At 62.3% G+C, this 22845-nt stretch overlaps 3 protein-coding genes across 8 annotated transcripts; 1 reads left to right on the top strand and 2 right to left on the bottom strand.

Moving 5' to 3' along the window:
* Positions 1-1180: 1180 nt before the first annotated feature.
* LOC137463262 (interleukin-36 receptor antagonist protein-like) lies at positions 1181-6900 on the bottom strand. Its single transcript, XM_068174357.1, has 6 exons — positions 6872-6900; positions 6652-6761; positions 5337-5480; positions 3167-3291; positions 1901-2106; positions 1181-1221 (listed from the first exon to the last, which is right to left on the bottom strand). Exons 1-5 carry the CDS (start codon positions 6898-6900, stop codon positions 1903-1905), a joined length of 612 nt encoding a protein of 203 aa, XP_068030458.1. The 3' UTR covers positions 1181-1221; positions 1901-1902.
* A 1576-nt stretch (positions 6901-8476) lies between these two features.
* LOC137463309 (interleukin-36 receptor antagonist protein-like) lies at positions 8477-12357 on the bottom strand. Of its 4 annotated transcripts, none has more exons than XR_010993876.1 (5): positions 12097-12293; positions 11891-11979; positions 11673-11803; positions 9900-10174; positions 8477-8535 (listed from the first exon to the last, which is right to left on the bottom strand). XR_010993876.1 is itself a non-coding variant. In XM_068174410.1 (5 exons), exons 1-5 carry the CDS (start codon positions 12336-12338, stop codon positions 9962-9964), a joined length of 498 nt encoding a protein of 165 aa, XP_068030511.1. In that variant the 5' UTR covers positions 12339-12357; the 3' UTR covers positions 9842-9961. The 4 variants fall into 4 exon arrangements, 2 of the variants coding, with proteins under 2 accessions (XP_068030510.1, XP_068030511.1); XR_010993877.1 differs by lacking the exon at positions 8477-8535 and adding an exon at positions 8890-8945; XM_068174410.1 differs by lacking the exon at positions 8477-8535 and adding an exon at positions 12335-12357 and having other exon boundaries at positions 9842-10174; positions 12097-12157.
* Positions 12358-13419: 1062 nt separating this feature from the next.
* LOC137463420 (transmembrane emp24 domain-containing protein 4) lies at positions 13420-22512 on the top strand. Of its 3 annotated transcripts, none has more exons than XM_068174603.1 (5): positions 13420-13601; positions 13886-13986; positions 15479-15604; positions 19481-19627; positions 21709-21933. In XM_068174603.1, exons 1-5 carry the CDS (start codon positions 13457-13459, stop codon positions 21916-21918), a joined length of 729 nt encoding a protein of 242 aa, XP_068030704.1. In that variant the 5' UTR covers positions 13420-13456; the 3' UTR covers positions 21919-21933. The 3 variants fall into 3 exon arrangements, with proteins under 3 accessions (XP_068030704.1, XP_068030706.1, XP_068030705.1); XM_068174605.1 differs by lacking the exon at positions 21709-21933 and adding an exon at positions 20913-21086 and having other exon boundaries at positions 13421-13601; XM_068174604.1 differs by lacking the exon at positions 21709-21933 and adding an exon at positions 22347-22512 and having other exon boundaries at positions 13423-13601.
* The last annotated feature ends 333 nt before the right edge of the window (positions 22513-22845 follow it).

The following is a 22845-nucleotide window of genomic DNA, read 5'->3' as shown; positions in this document are numbered from 1 at the left end:
AAGGTTCTGACCCCAAAAAGTTCTGACCCCAAAAAGGTTCTGACCCCAAAAGGGTTCCGACCCCAAGAAGAGGTTCTGACCCCAAAAAGTTCTGTCCCCAAAAAGGTTCTGACCCCAAAAGGGGGGTTCTGACCCCAAAAAGGTTCTGTCCCCAAAAAGGTTCTGACCCCAAAAGGGGAGTTCCAACCCCAAAAGGAGGTTCTGACCCCAAAAAGGTTCTGACCCCAAAAGGGGGGTTCTGACCCCAAAAAGGTTCTGACCCCAAAAAGGTTCTGACCCCAAAAGGTCCAAGGGTCCTGACCCCCCCGTGGCCCCGTCCTGTCCCCCCAGGTCACAGCCACGAGGGGACACCAGAAGGTGGCACTTTATTCACGGGCAGTGACAGCAGCCATGGATCTCCCATCACGGTGTCCCCAACCATGGATGTCCCACCATGGATGTCCCACCATGGATCTCCCATCACGGTGTCCCCAACCGTGGATGTCCCACCACGGATGTCCTACCGTGGATGTCCCACTGTGGATGTCCCACCATGGATGTCCCACCGTGGTGTCCCCACCATGGATGTCCCACCAGGGATGTCCTACCGTGGATGTTCCACCACGGATGCCCCACCATGGTGTCCCCATCTGTGAATGTCCCACCACGGATGTCCCACCGTGGTGTCCTACCATGGTGTCCCCAACCATGGATGTCCCACCACAGATGTCCCACCATGGATGTCCCACCATGGATGTCCCTCCACGGATGTCCCACTGTGGATGTCCCACCACGGATGTCCCACCAGGGATGTCCCACCATGGATGCCCCACCATGGATGTCCCCAACTGTGGATGTCCCACCATGGATGTCCCACCGTGGTGTCCCACCATGGTGTCCCCATCTGTGGATGTCCCACCATGGGTGTCCCACCATGGGTGTCCCACCATGGATGTCCCACTATGGATGTCCCACCGTGGTGTCCCCAGCCATGGATGTCCCACCATGGGTGTCCCACCATGGATGTCCCACCATGGATGTCCCACTGTAGATGTCCCACTGTGGATGTCCCACCGTGGTGTCCCCACCATGGATGTCCCACCATGGGTGTCCCACCATGGATGTCCCACCGTGGTGTCCCACCATGGATGTCCCACCATGGTGTCCCTCCGTGGTGTCACACCATGGATGTCCCCAAATGTGGATGTCCAACCATGGATGTCCCACCATGGATGTCCCCAACTGTGGATGTCCCACCATGGATGACCCACCATGAGTGTCCCACTGTGGTGTCCCCACCATGGGTGTCCCACCATGGATGTCCCACCATGGGTGTCCCACCGAGGATGTCCCACCATGGATGTCCCCAGCCATGGATGTCCCCAACCATGGATGACCCCTGGGTGTCACTTGTGGCGCAGGTAGAAGGTGGTGGCACCATGGAAGAATGTCCCACCATGGACATCCCTGGCTGGTGGCACTGTCACTTCTGGCGCAGGTAGAAGCTGATGGTGGTGGCACCATGGATGTCCCCACCATGGAAGGATGTCCCACCATGGATGTCCCACCATGGACATCCCCTGGGTGTCACTTGCGGTGCAGGTAGAAGGTGATGGTGGTGCCACCATGGATGTCCCACCATGGACGTCCCCTGGGTGTCACTTGCGGCGCAGGTAGAAGGTGATGGTGGTGGCACCATGGATGTCCCACCATGGACGTCCCCTGGGTGTCACTTGCGGAGCAGGTAGAAGGTGATGGTGGTGGCACCATGGATGTCCCCACCATGGAAGGATGTCCCACCATGGATGTCCCACCATGGACGTCCCCTGGGTGTCACTTGCGGCGCAGGTAGAAGGTGATGGTGGTGGCACCATGGAAGGTGGAAGGTGGTCCCACCAGGGACGTCCCTGCCTGGTGGCACTGTCACTTGCGGCGCAGGTAGAAGGCGGTGGCAGCGGGGGGCGGTGCCAGGGCCAGCGCCTCGTCCGGGCCCGTGGCCGTGCTGAGGAAGAGCCCGGGGAAGGCGGCGGCCTCGAAGGTGTGCGTGGAGCCCCCGAAGGTCTTGTAGAAGGTGAAGGGCGTGGCCCTGTCCTTGTCACTCGAGAACAGCTCCAGCAGCCCCACGTCCTGCTGGGCAGGGGACACCAAATGGTGGCACCCGCGGTGGCACCGGCACGGGGAGCGGCCGCGGCCTGGTGGTGCCACCTCGAGGAACACCCATCTGCAGGTGGCACCATCTCCAGGTGTCCCCATCTCCAGGTGTCCCCATCTCCAGGTGACACCACCTTGAGGAACACCCATCTGCAGGTGGCACCATCTCCAGGTGACCCCATGTCCAGGTGACACCACCTTGGGCTGACCCACCTCTGGGTGTCCCCACCTTGGGCCACCCACCTGGAGCTGACGCATTTTTGGGTCCTCACCACCCCAGGGTGTCCCCACTTTGAGTTGACCTGCCTTGGGTTGATCCAGCTCCACTTGGTCAACCCAAGGTGGGTCAATCCATGGTGGGTCAACCCAAGGTGGGTCAGTCAAGATGGGTCAACCCAAGGTGGGTCAATCCAAGGTGGGTCAACCAAAGGTGGGTCAGTCAAGATGGGTCAATCAAGGTGGGCAACCCAAGGTGGGTCAATCAAGGTGGGACAATCCAAGGTGGACAACCCAAGGTGGGCAACCCAAGGTGGGTCAATCCACAGTGGGTCAACCCAAGGTGGGCAACCCAAGGTGGGTCAATCCACAGTGGGTCAACCCAAGGTGGGCAACCCAAGGTGGGTCAATCCACAGTGGGTCAACCCAAGGTGGGCAACCCAAGGTGGGTCAATCAAGGTGGGTCAACCCAAGGTGGGCAACCTGAGGTGGGTCAGTCAAGATGGGTCAATCCAAGGTGGGCAACCCAAGGTGGGTCAGTCAAAATGGGTCAAGCCAAGGTGGACAACCCAAGATGGGTCAATCCAAGGTGGACAACTCAAGGTGGGCAACCCGAGGTGGGTCAGTCAAGATGGGTCAATCCAAGGTGGGACAACCCAAGGTGGCTCAATCAAGGTGGGACGATCCAAGGTGGGCAACCCCAGATGGGTTGACCACCTTGAGTTGCCCACCTTGGGTTGTCCACTTTGAGTTGCCCACCTTGGATTGAGCCCAGGTCACCCCCATGTCCCCTGTGCCACCTCCACGTCCCCTGTGTCACCTCCAGGCTCAGCCGGGGCTCGGGGCCGGTGCCGCAGGACAGTGCCCAGGTGCCACCGCGGATGCCAACGATGAGCGGACAGCGCCGGCGCTCCAGGTGCCGGTTGGGGACAACGCTGATGGGCTCTGCGCGACACGGCGGTGTCACCAATGTCACCCCGGAGGGACACCCCGGGCAGTGCCACCCGTGGAGTGCCACCCGTGGAGTGTCACCCCTGTCCCCCCAGAGGGACACCCCGGGCAGTGCCACCCGTGGAGTGCCACCCCCCCGGTGTCACCCACCTTCCTGGGTGGCGTTGGCCCCCTGCAGCTGGTGGCCACCAGGAGGACACCACAGATTGTCACCCCTGTGCCTCCAGAATGTCACCCATGGAGTGTCACCCATGGGCAGTGTCACCCCTGTCCCCCTGGTGTCACCCAGAGATTGTCACCCCTGTTCCTCCAGAACGTCACCCATGGAGTGTCACCCATGGGCAGTGTCACCCCTGTCCCCCTGGTGTCACCCAGAGATTGTCACCCCTGTTCCTCCAGAACGTCACCCATGGAGTGTCACCCATGGGCAGTGTCACCCCTGTCCCCCCGGTGTCACCCACCTTCCTGGGTGGCGTTGGCCCCCTGCAGCTGGTGGCCACCAGGAGGACACCACAGATTGTCACCCCTGTTCCTCCAGAATGTCACCCATGGATTGTCACCCGTGGAGTGTCACCCATGGAGTGTCACCCATGGGCAGTGTCACCCCTGTCCCCCTGGTGTCACCCAGAGATTGTCACCCCTGTCCCCCTGGTGTCACCCCTGTCCCCTGGTGTCACCCACAGATTGTCACCCCTGTACCTCCAGAACGTCACCCATGGAGTGTCACCCATGGGCAGTGTCATCCATGGGCAGTGTCACCCATGGGCAGTGTCACCCATGGGCAGTGTCACCCCTGTCCCCCCGGTGTCACCCACAGATTGTCACCCCTGTCCCCCCGGTGTCACCCACGGAGTGTCACCCTTGTCCCCCTGGTGTCACCCACCTTCCAGGCTGGCGTTGGCCCCCTGCAGGCTGGTGGCCACCAGGAGGACACCACAGATTGTCACCCCTGTGCCTCCAGAATGTCACCCATGGATTGTCACCCGTGGAGTGTCACCCATGGAGTGTCACCCACAGATTGTCACCCCTGTCCCCCCGGTGTCACCCACAGATTGTCACCCCTGTGCCTCCAGAACGTCACCCATGGAGTGTCACCCATGGGCAGTGTCATCCATGGGCAGTGTCACCCCTGTCCCCCCGGTGTCACCCATGGGCAGTGTCACCCCTGTCCCCCCGGTGTCACCCAGAGATTGTCACCCCTGTTCCTCCAGAACGTCACCCATGGAGTGTCACCCATGGGCAGTGTCACCCTGTTCCCCCCGGTGTCACCCAGAGATTGTCACCCCTGTTCCTCCAGAATGTCACCCATGGAGTGTCACCCAGAGTATCACCCCTGTTCCTCCCGGTGTCACCCACAGATTGTCACCCCTGTTCCTCCAGAATGTCACCCATGGAGTGTCACCCATGGGCAGTGTCACCCCTGTCCCCCTGGTGTCACCCAGAGATTGTCACCCCTGTTCCTCCAGAATGTCACCCATGGAGTGTCACCCATGGGTAGTGTCACCCTGTTCCCCCCGGTGTCACCCACAGATTGTCACCCCTGTTCCTCCAGAACGTCACCCATGGAGTGTCACCCAGAGTATCACCCCTGTTCCTCCCGGTGTCACCCACAGATTGTCACCCCTGTCTCCCCGGTGTCACCCACAGATTGTCACCTCTGTTCCTCCAGAACGTCACCCATGGAGTGTCACCCATGGGCAGTGTCATCCATGGGCAGTGTCACCCCTGTCCCCCCGGTGTCACCCACAGATTGTCACCCCTGTCCCCCCGGTGTCACCCACGGAGTGTCACCCGTGTCCCCCCGTGTCACCCACCTTCCAGGCTGGCGTTGGCCCCCTGCAGGCTGGTGGCCACCAGGAGGACACCACAGATTGTCACCCCTATGCCTCCAGAATGTCATCCCTGGACTGTCACCCTGTTCCCCCCGGTGTCACCCACAGATTGTCACTCCTGTCCCCCCGGTGTCACCCACAGATTGTCACCCCTGTCCCCCCGGTGTCACCCACGGAGTGTCACCCCTGTCCCCTGGTGTCACCCACCTTCCAGGCTGGCATTGGCCCCCTGCAGGCTGGTGGCCACCAGCTGGCCGTGGCGCAGGCACAGCCCCTGCTGCTCCGTGTCCCGCATCACGTAATGGTACGGCTGGGCCACCGGCTGAGACCCCCCGAAGGCCACCACCAGCTCTGGGGACATGGGACACAGGGATGGACAGGGGGACATGGGGACACAGGGATGGACAGGTGGGACATGGGGACACGGGGACATGGGGACACCAGGATGGACAGGTGGGACATGGAGACACAGGGATGGACAGGTGGGACATGGGGACATGGGGACACAGGGATGGACAGGGGGACATGCAGACACGGGGACATGGGGACACCAGGATGGACAGGTGGGACATGGGGACACGGGGACATGGGGACATGGGGACACCAGGATGGACAGTGGGACATGGGGACACGGGGACACAGGGATGGACATGTGGGGACATGGGACATGGGGACACAGGGATGGACAGGTGGGGACATGGGGCATGGGACATGAGACATGAGACATGGGGATGGACAGGTGGGACATGGGGACACCAGGATGGACAGGTGGGACATGGGGACATGGGGACACCAGGATGGACAGGTGGGACATGGGGACACGGGGATGGACAGGGGGACATGGGACATGGGGACACAGGGATGGACAGGTGGGACATGGGGCATGGGACATGAGACATGAGACATGGGGATGGACAGGTGGGACATGGGACATGGGGACACCAGGATGGACAGGTGGGACATGGGGACACAGGGATGGACATGTGGGACATGGGGACATGGGGATGGACAGATGGGACATGGGGACACGGGGACACGGGGATGGACAGGTGGGACATGGGGACACGGGGATGGACAGGTGGGACATGGGGACACAGGGATGGACAGGTGGGACATGGGGACACAGGGATGGACAGTGGGACATGGAGACACGGGGACATGGGGACACGGGGATGGACAGGTGGGACATGGGACATGGGGACACAGGGATGGACAGGTGGGACATGGGGACACGGGGATGGACAGGTGGGACATGGGGACATGGGGACAGGGGGATGGACAGGTGGGACATGGGGACACGGGGACATGGGGACACTGGGATGGACAGGTGGGACATGGGGACATGGAGACACGGGGATGGACATGTGGGACACGGGGACACGGGGATGGACAGGTGGGACATGGGGACACCAGGATGGACAGGTGGGACATGGGGACATGGAGACACGGGGATGGACAGGTGGCACATGGGGACATGGGGACAGGGACACGGGGACAGGGACACGGGGACACCCGCGCCCACCTTCTCCCAGGAAGTCCTTGAACAAGGCCACCATGTCGGGGTCGATGACACCCTCGGCCGTGTCCCCGTCCCCCGCCGCGACCCCCGGGGGGTGTCCCTGCGATGTCCCTCTGTGGGGACACAGGGGTCAGGGCAGGTGACACGGGGTGGGGCGGGGAGGTGACACTCCCGCGCTGTCCCCGCGCTGTCCCCGCGCTGTCCCCGCGCTGTCCCCGCTCACCTGAGGGCAGCTCTGGACGCGCGCGACATGGCTGGGCCCGGCACGGGTGGCACCTCTGGGCAGGATTGTCCCCAAGCTTGTCCCCCGTCCCTGGTGGCACCTGCGGATGTGTCACCTCCCGTGTCCCGGGTGACAGTGGCTTTATAGGGCCGGGCGGGGCGGGGACAGGGCCAGCCCCGGGAACTGGCGGGGCGGGTGACAGTGACAGTGACAGTGACAGTGACAGCGACACCGGGCGATGGCGAAATGCCACCAGGTGCCAGCGTCCCCCGTGAGGCCCGCGGTCACCGTGGCGGGGATGTCCCCCGCGCCATGTCCCCCGTGCCAGGCCTGTCCCCGCAGTGTCCCCCGTGCCAGGCCTGTCCCCGCAGTGTCCCCCGTGCCCGTGGTGCCACCACCTTGTCACCATTGTCCCCGTGAGTGCTGTCCCCGAGGTGCTGTGAGAACTGTCCCCAGTGTCCCCAGTGTCCCATCCCTGTTGTCCCTTGTCCCCAAGGCACTGTGTGCCCTGTCCCCATGGTGACCTGTCCCCAAAATGCCACCTCCCCTCTCCCTGTGGTCCCCATTCCCTGTCCCCAAAATGCCACCTCCCCTGTCCCCGTTGTTCCCCATTCCCTGTCCCCAAAATGCCACCTCCCCTCTCCCTGTGGTCCCCATTCCCTGTCCCCAAAATGCCACCTCCCCTCTCCCTGTCCCCCCCATTCCCTGTCCCCAAAATGCCACCTCCCCTGTCCCCATTGTTCCCCACTCCCTGTCCCCAAAATGCCATGTGCCCTGCCCCCAAAATGCCACCGCTTCCTGTCCCTGTTGTCCCCACTCCCTGTCCCCAAAATGCCACCGCTTCCTGTCCCTGTTGTCCCCACTCCCTGTCCCCAAAATGCCACCTCCCCTCTCCCTGTTGTCCCCACTCCCTGTCCCCAAAATGCCATGTGCCCTGCCCCCAAAATGCCACCTCCCCTGTCCCCATTGTTCCCCACTCCCTGTCCCCAAAATGCCACCTCCCCTGTCCCTGTTGTCCCCCACTCGCTGTCCCCCGTGTCCCCCGTGTCCCCGCGCGTCCCCCGTGGCGCGTGCCCGCGGTGCCACCCTCTGTCCCCGGGCGGGATCCGGGAAGTGGCCGCGTCACCCGCGCCCGGGGATGTCCGGCTCTGTCCCCATCGCGCGGGTGGCGCAAGAGCGGACACCCCGCCGCGGTGACACATCCCGCGGGGCCACCAGCCCCGCCCTGTCCCCGCCGGGCCACCCGTGTGCCACCCGTGTGCCACCCGTGTGCCACCCCTGTGCCACCCCTGTGCCACGCGCGCTCAGGCACCGCGTGGCCTCGACATCTCTTTATTCGCGCTCCGGTGAGGATGTCGCCGTCCCCAGGGGGATGTCGCCGTCCCCAGGGGAATGTCGCCGTCCCCAGGGGGATGTCGCCGTCCCCAGGGGGGTGGCACCACGCCGAGGGAGGGATGTCGCTGTCCCCAAGGGGGTGGCACCCCCAGGAGAAGGGGGGATGGCACAATCGCGGATGGATGTCACCGTCCTGGGGAAGATGTCGCCGAGGAGCAAGGATGTCACCATCCCTGAGGGAGGATGTCGCCATCCTGGAGGGGTGGCACCTCCCCAGGGGGATGTCACCATCCCTGGGTGAGGATGTCACCACCCTGGGGGGGTGGCACCTCCCCAGGGGGATGTCACCATCCCTGAGGGAGGATGTTACCATCCTGGGGGGGTGGCACCTCCCCACGGGGATGCCAGCACCCCTGGGCAAGGATGTCGCCATCCTGGAGGGGTGGCACCTCCCCAGGGGGATGTCACCATCCCTGAGGGAGGATGTCACCACCCTGGGGGTGGCACCTCTCCAGGGGGATGTCACCATCCCTGAGGGAGGATGTCGCCATCCTGGAGGGGTGGCACCTCCCCAGGGGGATGTCACCCTCCCTGAGGATGTCACCATCCTGGGGGGGTGGCACCTCCCCAGGGGGATGTCACCCTCCCTGAGGATGTCACCATCCTGGGGGGGTGGCACCTCTCCAGGGGGATGTCACCATCCCTGGGTGAGGATGTCACCACCCTGGGGGGGTGGCACCTCTCCAGGGGGATGCCAGCACCCCTGGGCGAGGATGTCACTATCCTGGGGAGGATGCCACCCTCTCCAGGGTGATGTCACCACCCTGGGATGAAGATGCCACCCTCTCCAGGAAGATGCCACCACCCTGGGGATGCCACCATCTCCAGGGGGATGCCACCACCCCGGGGGGGGGAGATGCCACCTTCTCCAGGAAGATGTCACCACCCTGGTGGAGATGCCACCCTTCCCAGGTAGATGTCACCACCCAGGGGAGGAGATGCCACCCTCTCCAGGGTGATGTCACCACCCTGGGATGAGGATGCCACCACCCTGGGGGCTATGCCACCCTCCTCGAGAAGATGCCACCACCCTGAGATGAGGATGCCACCACCCTGGGGGCTATGCCACCCTCTCCAGGAAGATGCCACCACCCTGGGATGAGGATGCCACCACCCTGGGGGCTATGCCACCCTCTCCAGGAAGATGCCACCACCCTGGGGGCTATGCCACCCTCTCCAGAAAGATGCCACCACCCTGGGGGCTATGCCACCCTCCCCGGGAAGATGCCACCACCCTGGTGGCTATGCCACCCTCCCCGGGAAGATGCCACCACACTGGGGGCTATGCCACCCTCTCCAGGAAGATGCCACCACCCTGGGGGCTATGCCACCCTCCCCGGGAAGATGCCACCACCCTGGGGGCTATGCCACCCTCCCCGGGAAGATGCCACCACCCTGGGGGCTATGCCACCCTCCCCGAGAAGATGCCACCACCCTGGGGGCTATGCCACCCTCCCCGGGAAGATGCCACCACACTGGGGGCTATGCCACCCTCCTCGGGAAGATGCCACCACCCTGGGGGCTATGCCACCCTCCCCGGGAAGATGCCACCACCCTGGGATGAGGATGCCACCACCCTGGGGGCTATGCCACCCTCTCCAGGAAGATGCCACCACCCTGGGGTCTATGCCACCCTCCCCGGGAAGATGCCACCACCCTGGGGCTCCGCTGTGGCCGCGCGGGGGCCGGGGGGGCTCAGCAGAGCTGGAAGTAGAAGTCGAGCAGGTGGGAGGTGACATCGCGGTGGCGACAGAGCGCCAGGGGCTGGTGGCCGCGCGGGGACGTGCACAGGAACCAGCCGGGGTGCGCGGCCGACTCGAAGCGCCACAGCCCGTCCCGGTAGGAGCGGAAGAAGGTGAAGGCGGCCGCGCTGTCCCCGGTGCGGGGCAGCTCCCGGATGTCCACGTCCTGCGGGCCACCCCCGGTGTCACCCGCGGGGACAGCGCCCGGCAGCGTGCGGGCACCGCGGGCACCGCGTGCCACAGCCGCGGCGCGGCGTGGGGCCGGGCTGTAATGTCCCCACGCAGCAGTGTCCCACCCCTGAGGTCCCCGTGTCCCCAGCCCTGAGGTCCCCGTGTCCCCATCCCCGAGGTCCCGGTGTCCCCACCCCACAATGTCCCATCCCCGAAATCCCCATGTCCCCATCCCTGATGTCCTCGTGTCCCCACCCCACAATGTCCACTCCCTGTGGCCCCCGTGTCCCCACCCAGCAGTGTCCCACCCCTGAGGTCCCCGTGTCCCCATCCTCGAGGTCCCGGTGCCCCCATCCCAGAATGTCCCACCCCTGAGGTCCCCGTGTCCCCAGCCCTGATGTCCCCATGTCCCCATCCCACAATGTCCCTATCCCCGTGGCCCCCGTGTCCCCATCCCTGATGTCCTCGTGTCCCCACCCCACAATGTCCACTCCCTGTGGCCCCCGTGTCCCCATCCCACAATGTCCCACCCCCGAGGTCCCCGTGTCCCCATCCCCGAGGTCCCGGTGTCCCCACCCAGCAGTGTCCCACCCCTGAGGTCCCCGTGTCCCCAGCCCTGATGTCCCCATGTCCCCATCCCACAATGTCCCTATCCCCGAGGTCCCCGTGTCCCCATCCCCGAGGTCCCCGTGTCCCCACCTCACAATGTCGCATCCCTGAGGTCTGCATGTCCCCAGGTGTCCCCTCCCCAGGGTGTCCCATCCCCAAAACGTTTTTGTCCCCATCCTCATCACCATCCCCCTGGTGTCCCCATAGCCTTGGTGTCCCCATCCCCCTCCCTCCAGTGTCCCCGCGCTGTCCCCGCTGTCCCCTCACTATCCCCGCTGTCCCCTCGCTGTCCCCGCTGTCCCCTCACTATCCCCGCTGTCCCCTCGCTGTCCCGCTATCCCTGCTGTCCCCTCGCTGTCCCCGCTGTCCTCTCGCTGTCCCCTCTGTCCCCTCACTGTCCCCGCTGTCCCCTCACTGTCCCCGCTGTCCCCTCGCTGTCCCGCTGTCCCCTCACTGTCCCCGCTGTCCCCTCGCTGTCCCCTCTGTCCCCTCACTGTCCCCGCTGTCCCCTCGCTGTCCCCTCACTGTTCCCGCTGTCCCCTCGCTGTCCCCGCTGTCCCCTCACTGTCCCCGCTGTCCCCTCACTGTCCCCGCTGTCTCCTCGTTGTCCCGCTGTCCCCTCACTGTCCCCTCGCTGTCCCCGCTGTCCCCTCACTGTCCCCGCTGTCCCCTCGCTGTCCTCTCACTGTCCCCGCTGTCCCCTCGCTGTCCTCTCACTGTCCCCGCTGTCCCCTCGCTGTCCCGCTGTCCCCTCACTGTCCCCGCTGTCCCCTCGCTGTCCCCTCACTGTCCCCGCTGTCCCCTCGCTGTCCCGCTGTCCCCTCGCTGTCCTCGCTGTCCCCTCACTGTCCCCACTGTCCCCTCGCTGTCGCCGCTGTCCCCACCTGCAGCCGCAGCCGCGGCTCTCCGGCGGGGCCGCGCTCGGTGCCCAGGCAGCGGGAGCCGTGCCGGATGCCCAGGATCACCGGCAGCCGCGCGGGCTCCAGGGCATGGTTGGGCACCCAGAACACCTTCTCTGCAGGTGACACGGGGACCCTCAGCGCGTGTCCCCGTGTCCCCACGCGTGTCCCCGCGCGTGTCCCCGCGCGTGTCCCCGTGTCACCTTCCAGCGCGGCGTTGGCGCCCTGCAGGTGCCCGGCCACCAGCTGGTCATCGCGCAGGTACAGCGACCGCTGGTTCACGTCCCAGAGCCTGGCGGGCCAAGGGGGGACAGCGGTGCCACCCCTCGGTGCCACCCCTCGGTGCCACCCCTCGGTGCCACCCCTCGGTGCCACCGCTGTCCCCCGCCACCCCCGGGCTGTCCCTTACCGGTACTGGAACACCTTGGTCTGCAGCGCGGGCGCGTGGCAGAGGGCGAAGCCTTCGGCCTCTGCGCGGAGGAAGAGGAGGGCGAGGCTGAGGGCGGCCACCCGGAGACCCCCGCGCCCCCTGCCCGCGCCCCCCGAGCCTTGGGGACCCCTCCCGGTGGCGGCACCGGCCGTGCCAGGCGCTCCGTGTCCCATGCAGCCCGGCCGGGCCGTGCGCGGGGTCCCCGGGCAGCGCTCACCCATGGGACCCCCGGCTCCGGTGTGACCCTGCGACCCCCGGCTCCGCTGCGACCCCCCGGCTCCGCTGGGACCGCCGGTTCCGCTGGGACCCCCGGCTCCGCTGCGACCCCCGGCTCCGCTGCGAACTCGGGTTCCGCTGGGACTCCGGCTCCGGTGCGACCCCCGGCTGCGCTGGGACTGCCGGTTCCGCCGGTTCCTGTGACACCCCCGCCTCCGGTGCGACCCCCGCCTCCTGTGACACGCCTGGCTCCGGTGCGACCCCCGGGTCCGCTGCGAACTCCGGTTCCGCTGGGACCCCGGCTCCGGTGCGACCTCCGGCTGCGCTGGGACAGCGGCGCCGGTGGAATCCCGGCTCCGGTGCGACCTCAGCTCCGCTGCGACCCCCGGGCTCCTGCGGGACCCCCGGCTCCGGTGCGACCCCCGGCTCCTGTGACAGCCCCGGCTCCGCTGGGATCCCCGGCTCCGGTGGGATCCCGGTTCCTGTGACACCCCCGGTTCCTGTGACACCGCCGGTGCCTGCGGGACCCCGGTTCCTGCGGGACCCCGGTTCCTGTGACACCCCCGGTTCCTGTGACACCCCCGGTGCCTGCGGGACCCCCGGTTCCTGCGGGACCCCGGCTCCGGGCGCAGCGGGCAGCGGCGAGGGAGGGAGGGAGGGAGGAAGGAAGGAAGGAGGTTGCCGGTGGTGTTGCCACACTCCTGGGGAGGGCGCGCCCCGCCCCGGCCGTCGCGGGGTGACAACCGAGGGGACACATGGCGGGGGGAGGGGGAGGCGACAGCGCGACAACGCCACGGGGGGACACGGGGACACGGCGATCCCCGCGGCGGCCGCGGCGGGGCTCGAACCCGCGGTCTCACATTGAGGGAGCGGCGCCCTCCCCGCTGCGCCACGGCGGCGGCGGGCGCGCATGCGCGCTGCGGGAGCGGCGGGGCGCGCCGAGGGGCGGCGTGGGGAGCGCTGAGTGGCCGCGGGCGAGGCGCATGCGCAGAGCCAAGCGCGGCGCTGAGGGCGGCACCGCGCGTGCGCGGAGCCTGCGCTGAGGGTGCGGCGCATGCGCGGTGGGCAGCGTGAGGCGCCGGCGCATGCGCGCTGCGGTGGCGGCGGCAGGGAGGGAGGGATCATGGCGGCGCCGGGAGAAGCGCTGAGGGCGGCGATGGCCGCGGTGCTGCTGCTGGGCTGGGGCGCGCACGGGCTCTACTTCCACATCGGAGAGACCGAGAAGCGCTGCTTCATCGAGGAGATCCCCGACGAGACCATGGTCATCGGTGCGGGCGGCGCCGGGGAGCACCGGGAATGGCGGGGGGGCGTGAGGGGAGAACGGGGGGAGAGCACCGGGAATGGCGGCGGGGGAGGGGCGGGAGAGACCACCGGGAATTGATGAGGGGGAACGGGAGACACCACTGCGAATGGCAGGGGGGGAAACGGGAGAGAGCACCGGGCAGTTTGCGGGGGGAGCGGAAGGAACCATTGCGGGGCTCGCAGGGGGGGAAGGCAGAGGCCAGCGGGCACACGGGGCTGGCACCGAGCCCCCGTGCCCGCCCGGTGCCAGGCAATTACCGGACGCAGCTGTGGGACAAGCAGTCCGAGGCTTTCCTGCCCTCCACGCCCGGCCTGGGCATGCACGTGGAGGTCAAGGACCCCGAGGGAAAGGTGAGGGGTGGGCACGGGGAGGGGTGCCCGGGCATGGGGAGGGGTCCCTGGGCATCTTCTGGGCACGGGGAGGGGCCTTTGGGGGGGGTTTGGGCACATCATGGGCATGGGGAGGGGTCTCTGGGCACCCCCTGGGCACCCCCTGGGCATGGGGAAGGGTCTCTGGGCATCCCCTGGGCACGGGGAGGGGCCTTTGGGGGGGTTTGGGCACTTCCTGGGCATGGGGAGGGGTCTCTGGGCATCCCCTGGGCATGGGGAGGGGTCTCTGGGCACCCCCTGGGCATCCCCTGGGCATCCCCTGGGCATGGGGAGGGGTCCTTGGTGGGCTTTGGGCACATCATGGGCATGGGGAAGGGTCCCTGGGCACCCCCTGGGCATGGGGAAGGGTCCCTGGGCATCCCCTGGGCATGGGGAGGGGTCCTTGGTGGGGTTTGGGCACCTCCTGGGCATGGGGAGGGGTCTCTGGGCACCCCCTGGGCATGGGGAAGGGTCCCTGGGCATCTCCTGGGCATGGGGAGGGGTCCTTGGTGGGCTTTGGGCACCTCATGGGCATGGGGAGGGGTCTCTTGGCACCCCCTGGGCACCCCCTGGACACCCCCTGGGCATGGGGAAGGGTCCTTGGGCAACTCCTGGGCACGGGGAGGGATCTTTGGTGGGGTTTGGGCACATCATGGGCATGGGGAGGGGTCTCTGGGCATCCCCTGGGCATGGGGAGGGGTCCCTGGGCATCCCCTGGGCATCCCCTGGGCATGGGGAGGGGTCCTTGGTGGGCTTTGGGCACATCATGGGCATGGGGAAGGGTCCCTGGGCATCTCCTGGGCACGGGGAGGGGTCCTTGGTGGGGTTTGGGCACCTCCTGGGCACGGGGAGGGGTCTCTGAGCACCCCCTGGGCACCCCCTGGGCATGGGGAGGGGTCTTTGGTGGGCTTTGGGCATCTCCTGGGCATGGGGAGGGGTCTCTGGGCACCCCCTGGGCATGGGGAGGGGTCCATGGGCATCCCCTGGGCACCCCCTGGGCAAGGGGAGGGCTCCCTGGAGGGGTTTGGGTGCCCCTTGGGCCATGCCCCGGTGCCACTGCCCTGACGCCGTCCCCACGTTGGCGCGGGCGGTGCCGGTGGCCGTGCCCACGGCCCTGACGCTGTCCCCGCGTTGGCGCGGGCGGTGCCGGCGGCCGTGCCCACGGCCCTGACGCCGTGACGCCGTCCCCACGTTGGCGCGGGCGGTGCCGGCGGCCGTGCCCATGGCCCTGACGCCGTGACGCCGTCCCCACGTTGGCGCGGGCGGTGCCAGCGGCCGTGCCCATGGCCCTGACGCCGTCCCCGCGTTGGCGCGGGCGGTGCCGGCGGCCGTGCCCACGGCCCTGACGCCGTCCCCGCGTTGGCGCGGGCAGTGCCGGCGGCCGTGCCCACCGCCCTGACGCCGTCCCCGCGTTGGCGCGGGCGGTGCCGGCGGCCGTGCCCGCGGCCCTGACGCCATCCCCACGTTGGCACAGGTGGTGCTGTCGCGGCAGTACGGCTCCGAGGGTCGCTTCACGTTCACGTCGCACACGCCGGGCGAGCACCAGATCTGCCTGCACTCCAACTCCACCCGCATGGCGCTCTTCGCCGGGGGCAAGCTGGTAATGCCCGCGGCCAGCCTGGCACAGCCGTGTGCCGGCCTGGCACTGCCCTGGGATAACCCTGGGAAGGCTGGCACAGCCCTGTGCCCACAGCCCTGCCCACCCTGGCCTCCAACTCCAGTGGCTGCTGCCACGGTTGGTGGCACGGTTGGTGGCACGGTTGGTGCCACGGTTGGTGCCATGGTTGGTGCCACGGTTGGCGCCACGGTTGGTGCCACGGTTGGTGCCGTGATCGGATCCACGGTCGGTTCCACGGTCGGTTCCGTGGTCAGTGCCATGGTTGGTGCCATGGTCAATTCCGTGATTGGTTCCATGGTTCCATGGTTGGTGCCATGGTCAATTCCGTGATTGGTTCCATGGTTCCATGGTTGGTGCCATGGTCAATTCCGTGATTGGTTCCATGGTCGGTGCCGTGGTTGGTGCCATGGTCAATTCTGTGATTGGTTCCATGGTTGCTTCTATGGTGCCATGGTTGGTGCCGTGGTCAGTTCCGTGATTGGTTCCATGGTCGGTGCCATGGTTGGCGCCGTGGTCAATTCCATGATTGGTTCCATGGTGCCATGGTTGGTGCCATGATCAATTCCGTGATTGGTTCCATGGTTGCTTCCATGGTGCCGTGGTTGGTGCCATGGTCAATTCCGTGATTGGTTCCATGGTTGGTGCCGTGGTTGGTGCCGTGGTCAATTCTGTGATTGGTTCTATGGTTGCTTCCATGGTGCCATGGTTGGTGCCGTGGTCAATTCCGTGATTGGTTCCATGGTTGCTTCCATGGTGCCATGGTTGGTGCCATGGTCAATTCCGTGATTGGTTCCATGGTTGGTGCCATGGTTGGTGCTGTGGTCGTTCCCATGGTTGGATCCATGATTGTTTCCATGGTTGGGTCCATGGTTGATGCCATGGTTGGTGGCGTGGTCGTTTCCATGGTTGAATCCATGATTGTTTCCATGATTGGATCCATGGTTGTTCCCATGGTTGGTGCTGTGGTCGTTTCCATGGTTGGATCCATGATTGGATCCATGGTTGTTCCCATGGTTGGATCCATGATTGTTTCCATGGTTGGTGCCGTGGTCGTTTCCATGGTTGGTGCCGTGGTCGTTTCCATGGTTGGTGCCATGGTCGCTGTGGTCGTTTCTATGGTTGGATCCATGATTGTTTCCATGGTTGGGTCCATGGTTGTTCCCATGGTTGGTGCCGTGGTCGTTTCCATGGTTGGATCCATGGTTGGATCTATGGTTGTGTCTATGGTTGTTTCCATGGTCATTTCCATGCTTGGATCCATGGTCATTTCCGTGGTTGTTCTCATGGTTGGATCCATGGTGGGCACCATGGTCGCTTCCATGGTCTCTTCCATGGTCGCTTCCTAGGTTGGTGCCACCGCGGTGCCAGCCCTGGTGCCATCCCCGTGCCCGTGTCCCGCAGCGGGTGCACCTGGACATCCAGGTGGGCGAGCACACCAACAACTGCTCATGGCTGGTTCCATGGTTGGATCCATGATTGTTTCCATGGTTGGGTCCATGGTAGATGCCATGGTTGGTGCCGTGGTCGTTCCCATGGTTGGATCCATGATTGTTTCCATGGTTGGGTAAATGGTTGATGCCATGGTTGGTGCCGTGGTCGTTCCCATGGTTGGATTCATGATTGTTTCCATGATTGGATCCATGGTTGATGCCATGGTTGGTGCTGTGGTCGTTCCCATGGTTGGATCCATGATTGTTTCCATGGTCGTTTCCATGGTTGTTCCCATGGTTGGTGCCGTGGTCGTTCCCATGGTTGGTGCCGTGGTTGTTTCCACGGTTGGGTCCATGGTTGATGCCATGGTTGGTGCCGTGGTCGTTTCCATGGTTTGATCCATGGTTGGATCTATGGTTGTGTCTATGATTGTTTCCATGGTCGTTTCCATGGTCGGATCCATGGTCGTTTCCATGGTTGTGTCTATGGTTGGATCCATGGTGGGCACCATGGTCGCTTCCATGGTCGCTTCCATGGTTGGTGCCACCGCGGTGCCAGCCCCGGTGCCATCCCCGTGCCCGTGTCCCGCAGCGGGTGCACCTGGACATCCAGGTGGGTGAGCACACCAACAACTGCTCATGCTGGTTCCGTGGTTGGATCCATGATTGTTTCCATGGTTGGGTCCATGGTTGATGCCATGGTTGGTGCCGTGGTCGTTCCCATGGTTGGATCCATGATTGTTTCCATGGTTGGGTCCATGGTTGATGCCATGGTTGGTGCCGTGGTCGTTCCCATGGTTGGATCCATGATTGTTTCCATGGTTGGGTCCATGGTTGTTCCCATGGTTGGTGCCGTGGTCGTTTCCATGGTTGGATCCCTGGTTGGATCTATGGTTGTGTCTATGGTTGTTTCCATGGTCGTTTCCATGGTTGGATCCATGGTCATTTCCATGGTTGTTCTCATGGTTGGATCCATGGTGGGCACCATGGTCGCTTCCATGGTCTCTTCCATGGTCGCTTCCTAGGTTGGTGCCACCGCGGTGCCAGCCCCGGTGCCATCCCCGTGCCCGTGTCCCGCAGCGGGTGCACCTGGACATCCAGGTGGGCGAGCACACCAACAACTGCTCATGGCTGGTTCCGTGGTTGGATCCATGATTGTTTCCATGGTTGTTTCCATGGTTGATACCATGGTTGGTGCCGTGGTCGTTTCTATGGTTGGATCCATGATTGTTTCCATGGTTGTTTCCATGGTTGATGCCATGGTTGGTGCCGTGGTCGTTCCCATGGTTGGATCCATGATTGTTTCCATGATTGGATCCATGGTTGGTGCCGTGGTCGTTTCTATGGTTGGATCCATGATTGTTTCCATGGTTGGGTCCATGGTTGTTCCATGGTTGGTGCCGTGGTCGTTCCCATGGTTGGATCCATGATTGTTTCCATGGTTGTTTCCATGGTTGATGCCATGGTTGGTGCCATGGTCATTTCTATGGTTGGATCCATGATTGTTTCCATGGTTGGGTCCATGGTTGATGCCATGGTTGCTGCCGTGGTCGTTTCCATGGTTGGATCCCTGGTTGGATCTATGGTTGTGTCTATGGTTGTTTCCATGGTCGTTTCCATGGTTGGATCCATGGTCATTTCCGTGGTTGTTCTCACGGTTGGATCCATGGTGGGCACCATGGTCGCTTCCATGGTCGCTTCCATGGTTCGTGCCACCGCGGTGCCAGCCCCGGTGCCATCCCCTTGCCCGTGTCCCACAGCGGGTGCACCTGGACATCCAGGTGGGCGAGCACACCAACAACTGCTCATGGCTGGTTCCATGGTTGGATCCATGATTGTTTCCATGGTTGGGTCCATGGTTGATGCCACGGTTGGTGCCGTGGTCGTTTCTATGGTTGGATCCATGATTGTTTCCATGGTTGGGTCCATGGTTGTTCCCATGGTTGGTGGCGTGGTCGTTTCCATGGTTGGATCCATGATTGTTTCCATGGTTGGGTCCATGGTTGTTCCCATGGTTGGTGGCGTGGTCGTTCCCATGGTTGGATCCATGATTGTTTCCATGGTTGGGTCCATGGTTGTTCCCATGGTTGGTGGCGTGGTCGTTCCCATGGTTGGATCCATGATTGTTTCCATGGTTGTTTCCATGGTTGATGCCATGGTTGGTGGCATGGTCGTTCCATGGTTGGATCCATGATTGTTTCCATGGTTGTTTCCATGGTTGTTCCCATGGTTGGTGCCGTGGTCTTTTCCATGGTTGGATCCATGGTCATTTCCATGGTTGTTCTCATAGTTGGATCCATGGTGGCCACCATGGTCGCTTCCATGGTTGTTCTCATGGCTGGATCCATGGTGGGCACCATGGTCGCTTCCATGGTTGTTGCCACCGCGGTGCCAGCCCCGGTGCCATCCCCGTGCCCGTGTCCCGCAGCGGGTGCACCTGGACATCCAGGTGGGCGAGCACACCAACAACTACCCCGAGATCGCCGCCAAGGACAAGCTGACGGAGCTGCAGCTCCGCGCGCGCCAGCTGCTCGACCAGGTGGAGCAGATCCAGAAGGAGCAGAACTACCAGCGGGTCAGCGGGCACCTTTTGGGGTCAAACGCGGCTTTTGGGGTCGCTGGGGGGGTTTTGGGTGGAATTTGTGGGGTTTTGGGTGGAATTTGTGGGGATTTGGGTGGAATTTGTGGGGTTTTGGGTGGAATTTGAGGGGTTTTGGGTGGAATTTGTGGGGATTTGGGTGGAATTTGTGGGGTTTTGGGTGGAATTTGTGGGTTTTGGGTGGAATTTGTGGGGTTTTGGGTGGAATTTGTGGGGTTTTGGGTGGAATTTGAGGGGTTTTGGGTGGAATTTGTGGGGATTTGGGTGGAATTTGTGGGGTTTTGGGTGGAATTTGTGGGGATTTGGGTGGAATTTGTGGGGTTTTGGGTGGAATTTGTGGGGATTTGGGTGGAATTTGTGGGGTTTTGGGTGGAATTTGTGGGATTTGGGTGGAATTTGTGGGTTTTGGGTGGAATTTGTGGGGATTTGGGTGGAATTTGTGGGGTTTTGGGTGGAATTTGTGGGGTTTTGGGTGGAATTTGTGGGGTTTTGGGGGAATTTGTGGGGTTTTGGGTGGAATTTGTGGGGTTTTGGGTGGAATTTGTGGGGTTTTGGGGGGTTTTGTGAGGTTTTGAGGTGTTTTGGGGCTTTTGGGGTGATTTGGTGGGGTTTTGGGGGCAATTTTTGGGGTTTAGGGGAACTGATGGCATTTTGGGGGGGTTTATGGGGTTTTGAGGAGAATTTATGGGGTTTGGGGGGATTTGTTGGGTTTTGGGGGGATTTGTTGGGTTTTGGGGGGATTTGTTGGATTTTGGGGTTTTTCTACCTCAGTACTGCGAGGAGCGGTTCCTCATGACGTGCGGGAGCACCAACCAGCGATCTGTGGGGTTTGGGGTGAATTTTTGGGGTTTTGGGGTGAATTTTTGGGGTTTTTGGGTTTTTCTCCCTCAGTACCGCGAGGAGTGGTCTTGCATGACGTGTGGGAGCACCAACCACCAATCTGTGGGGTTTTGGGGTGAATTTTTGTGGTTTTGTTGTAAACTTACGGGATTTTCGTGTAAATCTAGGGGGTTTTGGGGTGAATTTTTGGGATTTTGGTGTGGATTTTGGGTTTTTCCTCCCTCAGTACCGTGAGGAGCGGTTCCGCATGACGAGCGAGAGCACCAACCAGCGATCTGTGGGGTTTTGGGGTGAATTTTTGGGATTTGGGGTGAATTTTTGGGGTTTTGTTGTAAACTTACGGGGTTTTCCTGTAAATTTAGGGAGTTTTGGGGTGAATTTTTGGGATTTTGGTGTGGATTTTGGGGTTTTTCTCCCTCAGTACCGCGAGGAGCGGTTCCTCATGACGTGCGGGAGCACCAACCAGCGATCTGTGGGGTTTTGGGGTGAATTTTTGGGGTTTTGGGGTGAATTTTTGGGGTTTTGGTGTAAACGTACGGGGTTTTCGTGTAAATCTAGGGTGGTTTGAGGTGAATTTTTGGGATTTTGAGGTGAATTTTTGGGGTTTTTGGGTTTTTCTCCCTCAGTACCGCGAGGAGCGGTTCCGCATGACGTGCGGGAGCACCAACCACCAATCTGTGGGGTTTTGGGGTGAATTTTTGGGGTTTTGGGGTGAATTTTTGGGATTTGGGGTGAATTTTTGGGGTTTTGTTGTAAACTTACATGGTTTTCCTGTAAATTTAGGGATTTTCGGGGTGAATTTTTGGGATTTTGGTGTGGATTTTGGGTTTTCTCCCTCAGTACCGCGAGGAGCGGTTCCTCATGACGTGCGGGAGCACCAACCAGCGATCTGTGGGGTTTTGGGGTGAATTTTTGGGTTTTGGGGTGAATTTTTGGGGTTTTGTTGTAAACTTACGGGGTTTTCCTGTAAATTTAGGGAGTTTTGGGGTGAATTTTGGGATTTTGGTGTGGATTTTGGGTTTTTCCTCCTCAGTACCGCGGGGCGCGGTTCCTCATGACGTGTGGGAGCACCAACCAGCGATCTGTGGGGTTTTGGGGTGAATTTTTGGGGTTTTGGTGTAAACTTACGGGGTTTTGTTGTAAATCTAGGAGGTTTTGAGGTGAATTTTTGGGATTTTGAGGTGAATTTTTGGGGTTTTTGGGTTTTCCTCCCTCAGTACCGCGAGGAGCGGTTCCGCATGACGAGCGAGAGCACCAACCAGCGATCTGTGGGGTTTTGGGGTGAATTTTTGGGATTTGGGGTGAATTTTTGGGGTTTTGTTGTAAACTTACGGGGTTTTCCTGTAAATTTAGGGAGTTTTGGGTGTGAATTTTTGGGGTTTTGGTGTAAACTTACGGGGTTTTCGTGTGAATTTTTGAGGTTTTGAGGTGAATTTTTGGGATTTTGAGGTGAATTTTTGGGGTTTTGGGTTTTTCCTCCCTCAGTACTGCGAGGAGCGGTTCCTCATGATGTGCGGGAGCACCAACCAGCAATCTGTGGGGTTTTGGGGTGAATTTTTGGGGTTTTTGGGTAGAATGTTTAGGGTTTCAGTGTGAATTTCTGGGATTTTGGTGTGAATTTTTGGGGATTTTGAGGTAAATTTTTGAGATTTTGTTGTTTTTCTACCTCAGTACTGTGAGGAACAGTTCCTCATGACGTGCGGGAGCACCAACCAGCGATCTGTGGGGTTTGGGGTGAATTTTTGGGGTTTTGGTGTAAACTTACGGGGTTTTGTTGTAAATCTAGGAGGTTTTGAGGTGAATTTTTGGGATTTTGAGGTGAATTTTTGGGGTTTTTGGGTTTTTCCTCCCTCAGTACCGCGAGGAGCGGTTCCGCATGACGAGCGAGAGCACCAACCAGCGCGTGCTCTGGTGGTCCATCGCCCAGACCGTCATCCTCATCCTCACCGGCCTCTGGCAGATGCGGCACCTCAAGAGCTTCTTCGAGGCCAAAAAACTCGTCTAGCCCCCCAAAACCCCTGGGGGGGCACCCCCAAATCCATTCCCACCTGGGGTGTGCCCCAAAGACCACCCCAACCCCAAAAGACACCCCAAAACTCATCCCAACCCCTAAAAACACCCCAAAATCCCTTCTGACCTGGGTGTGCCCCAAAGTCCACCCCAACCCCAAAAGACACCCCAAAACTCATCCCAATCCCAAAAAAACACCCCAAAATCCCTTCTGGCCTGGGGTGTGCCCCAAAATCCACCCCAACCCCCAAAAGACACCCCAAAACTCATCCCAATCCCAAAAAAACACCCCAAAATCCCTTCTGGCCTGGGGTGTGCCCCAAAATCCACCCCAACCCCCAAAA

The sequence above is a fragment of the Anomalospiza imberbis genome, chromosome 28, assembly GCF_031753505.1.
Source record: "Anomalospiza imberbis isolate Cuckoo-Finch-1a 21T00152 chromosome 28, ASM3175350v1, whole genome shotgun sequence".
In the NCBI taxonomy this organism is placed as follows: domain Eukaryota; kingdom Metazoa; phylum Chordata; class Aves; order Passeriformes; family Viduidae; genus Anomalospiza; species Anomalospiza imberbis.
Note: the sequence above shows the minus strand (reverse complement) of the source record. Positions and strands in the feature narration are given on the sequence as shown.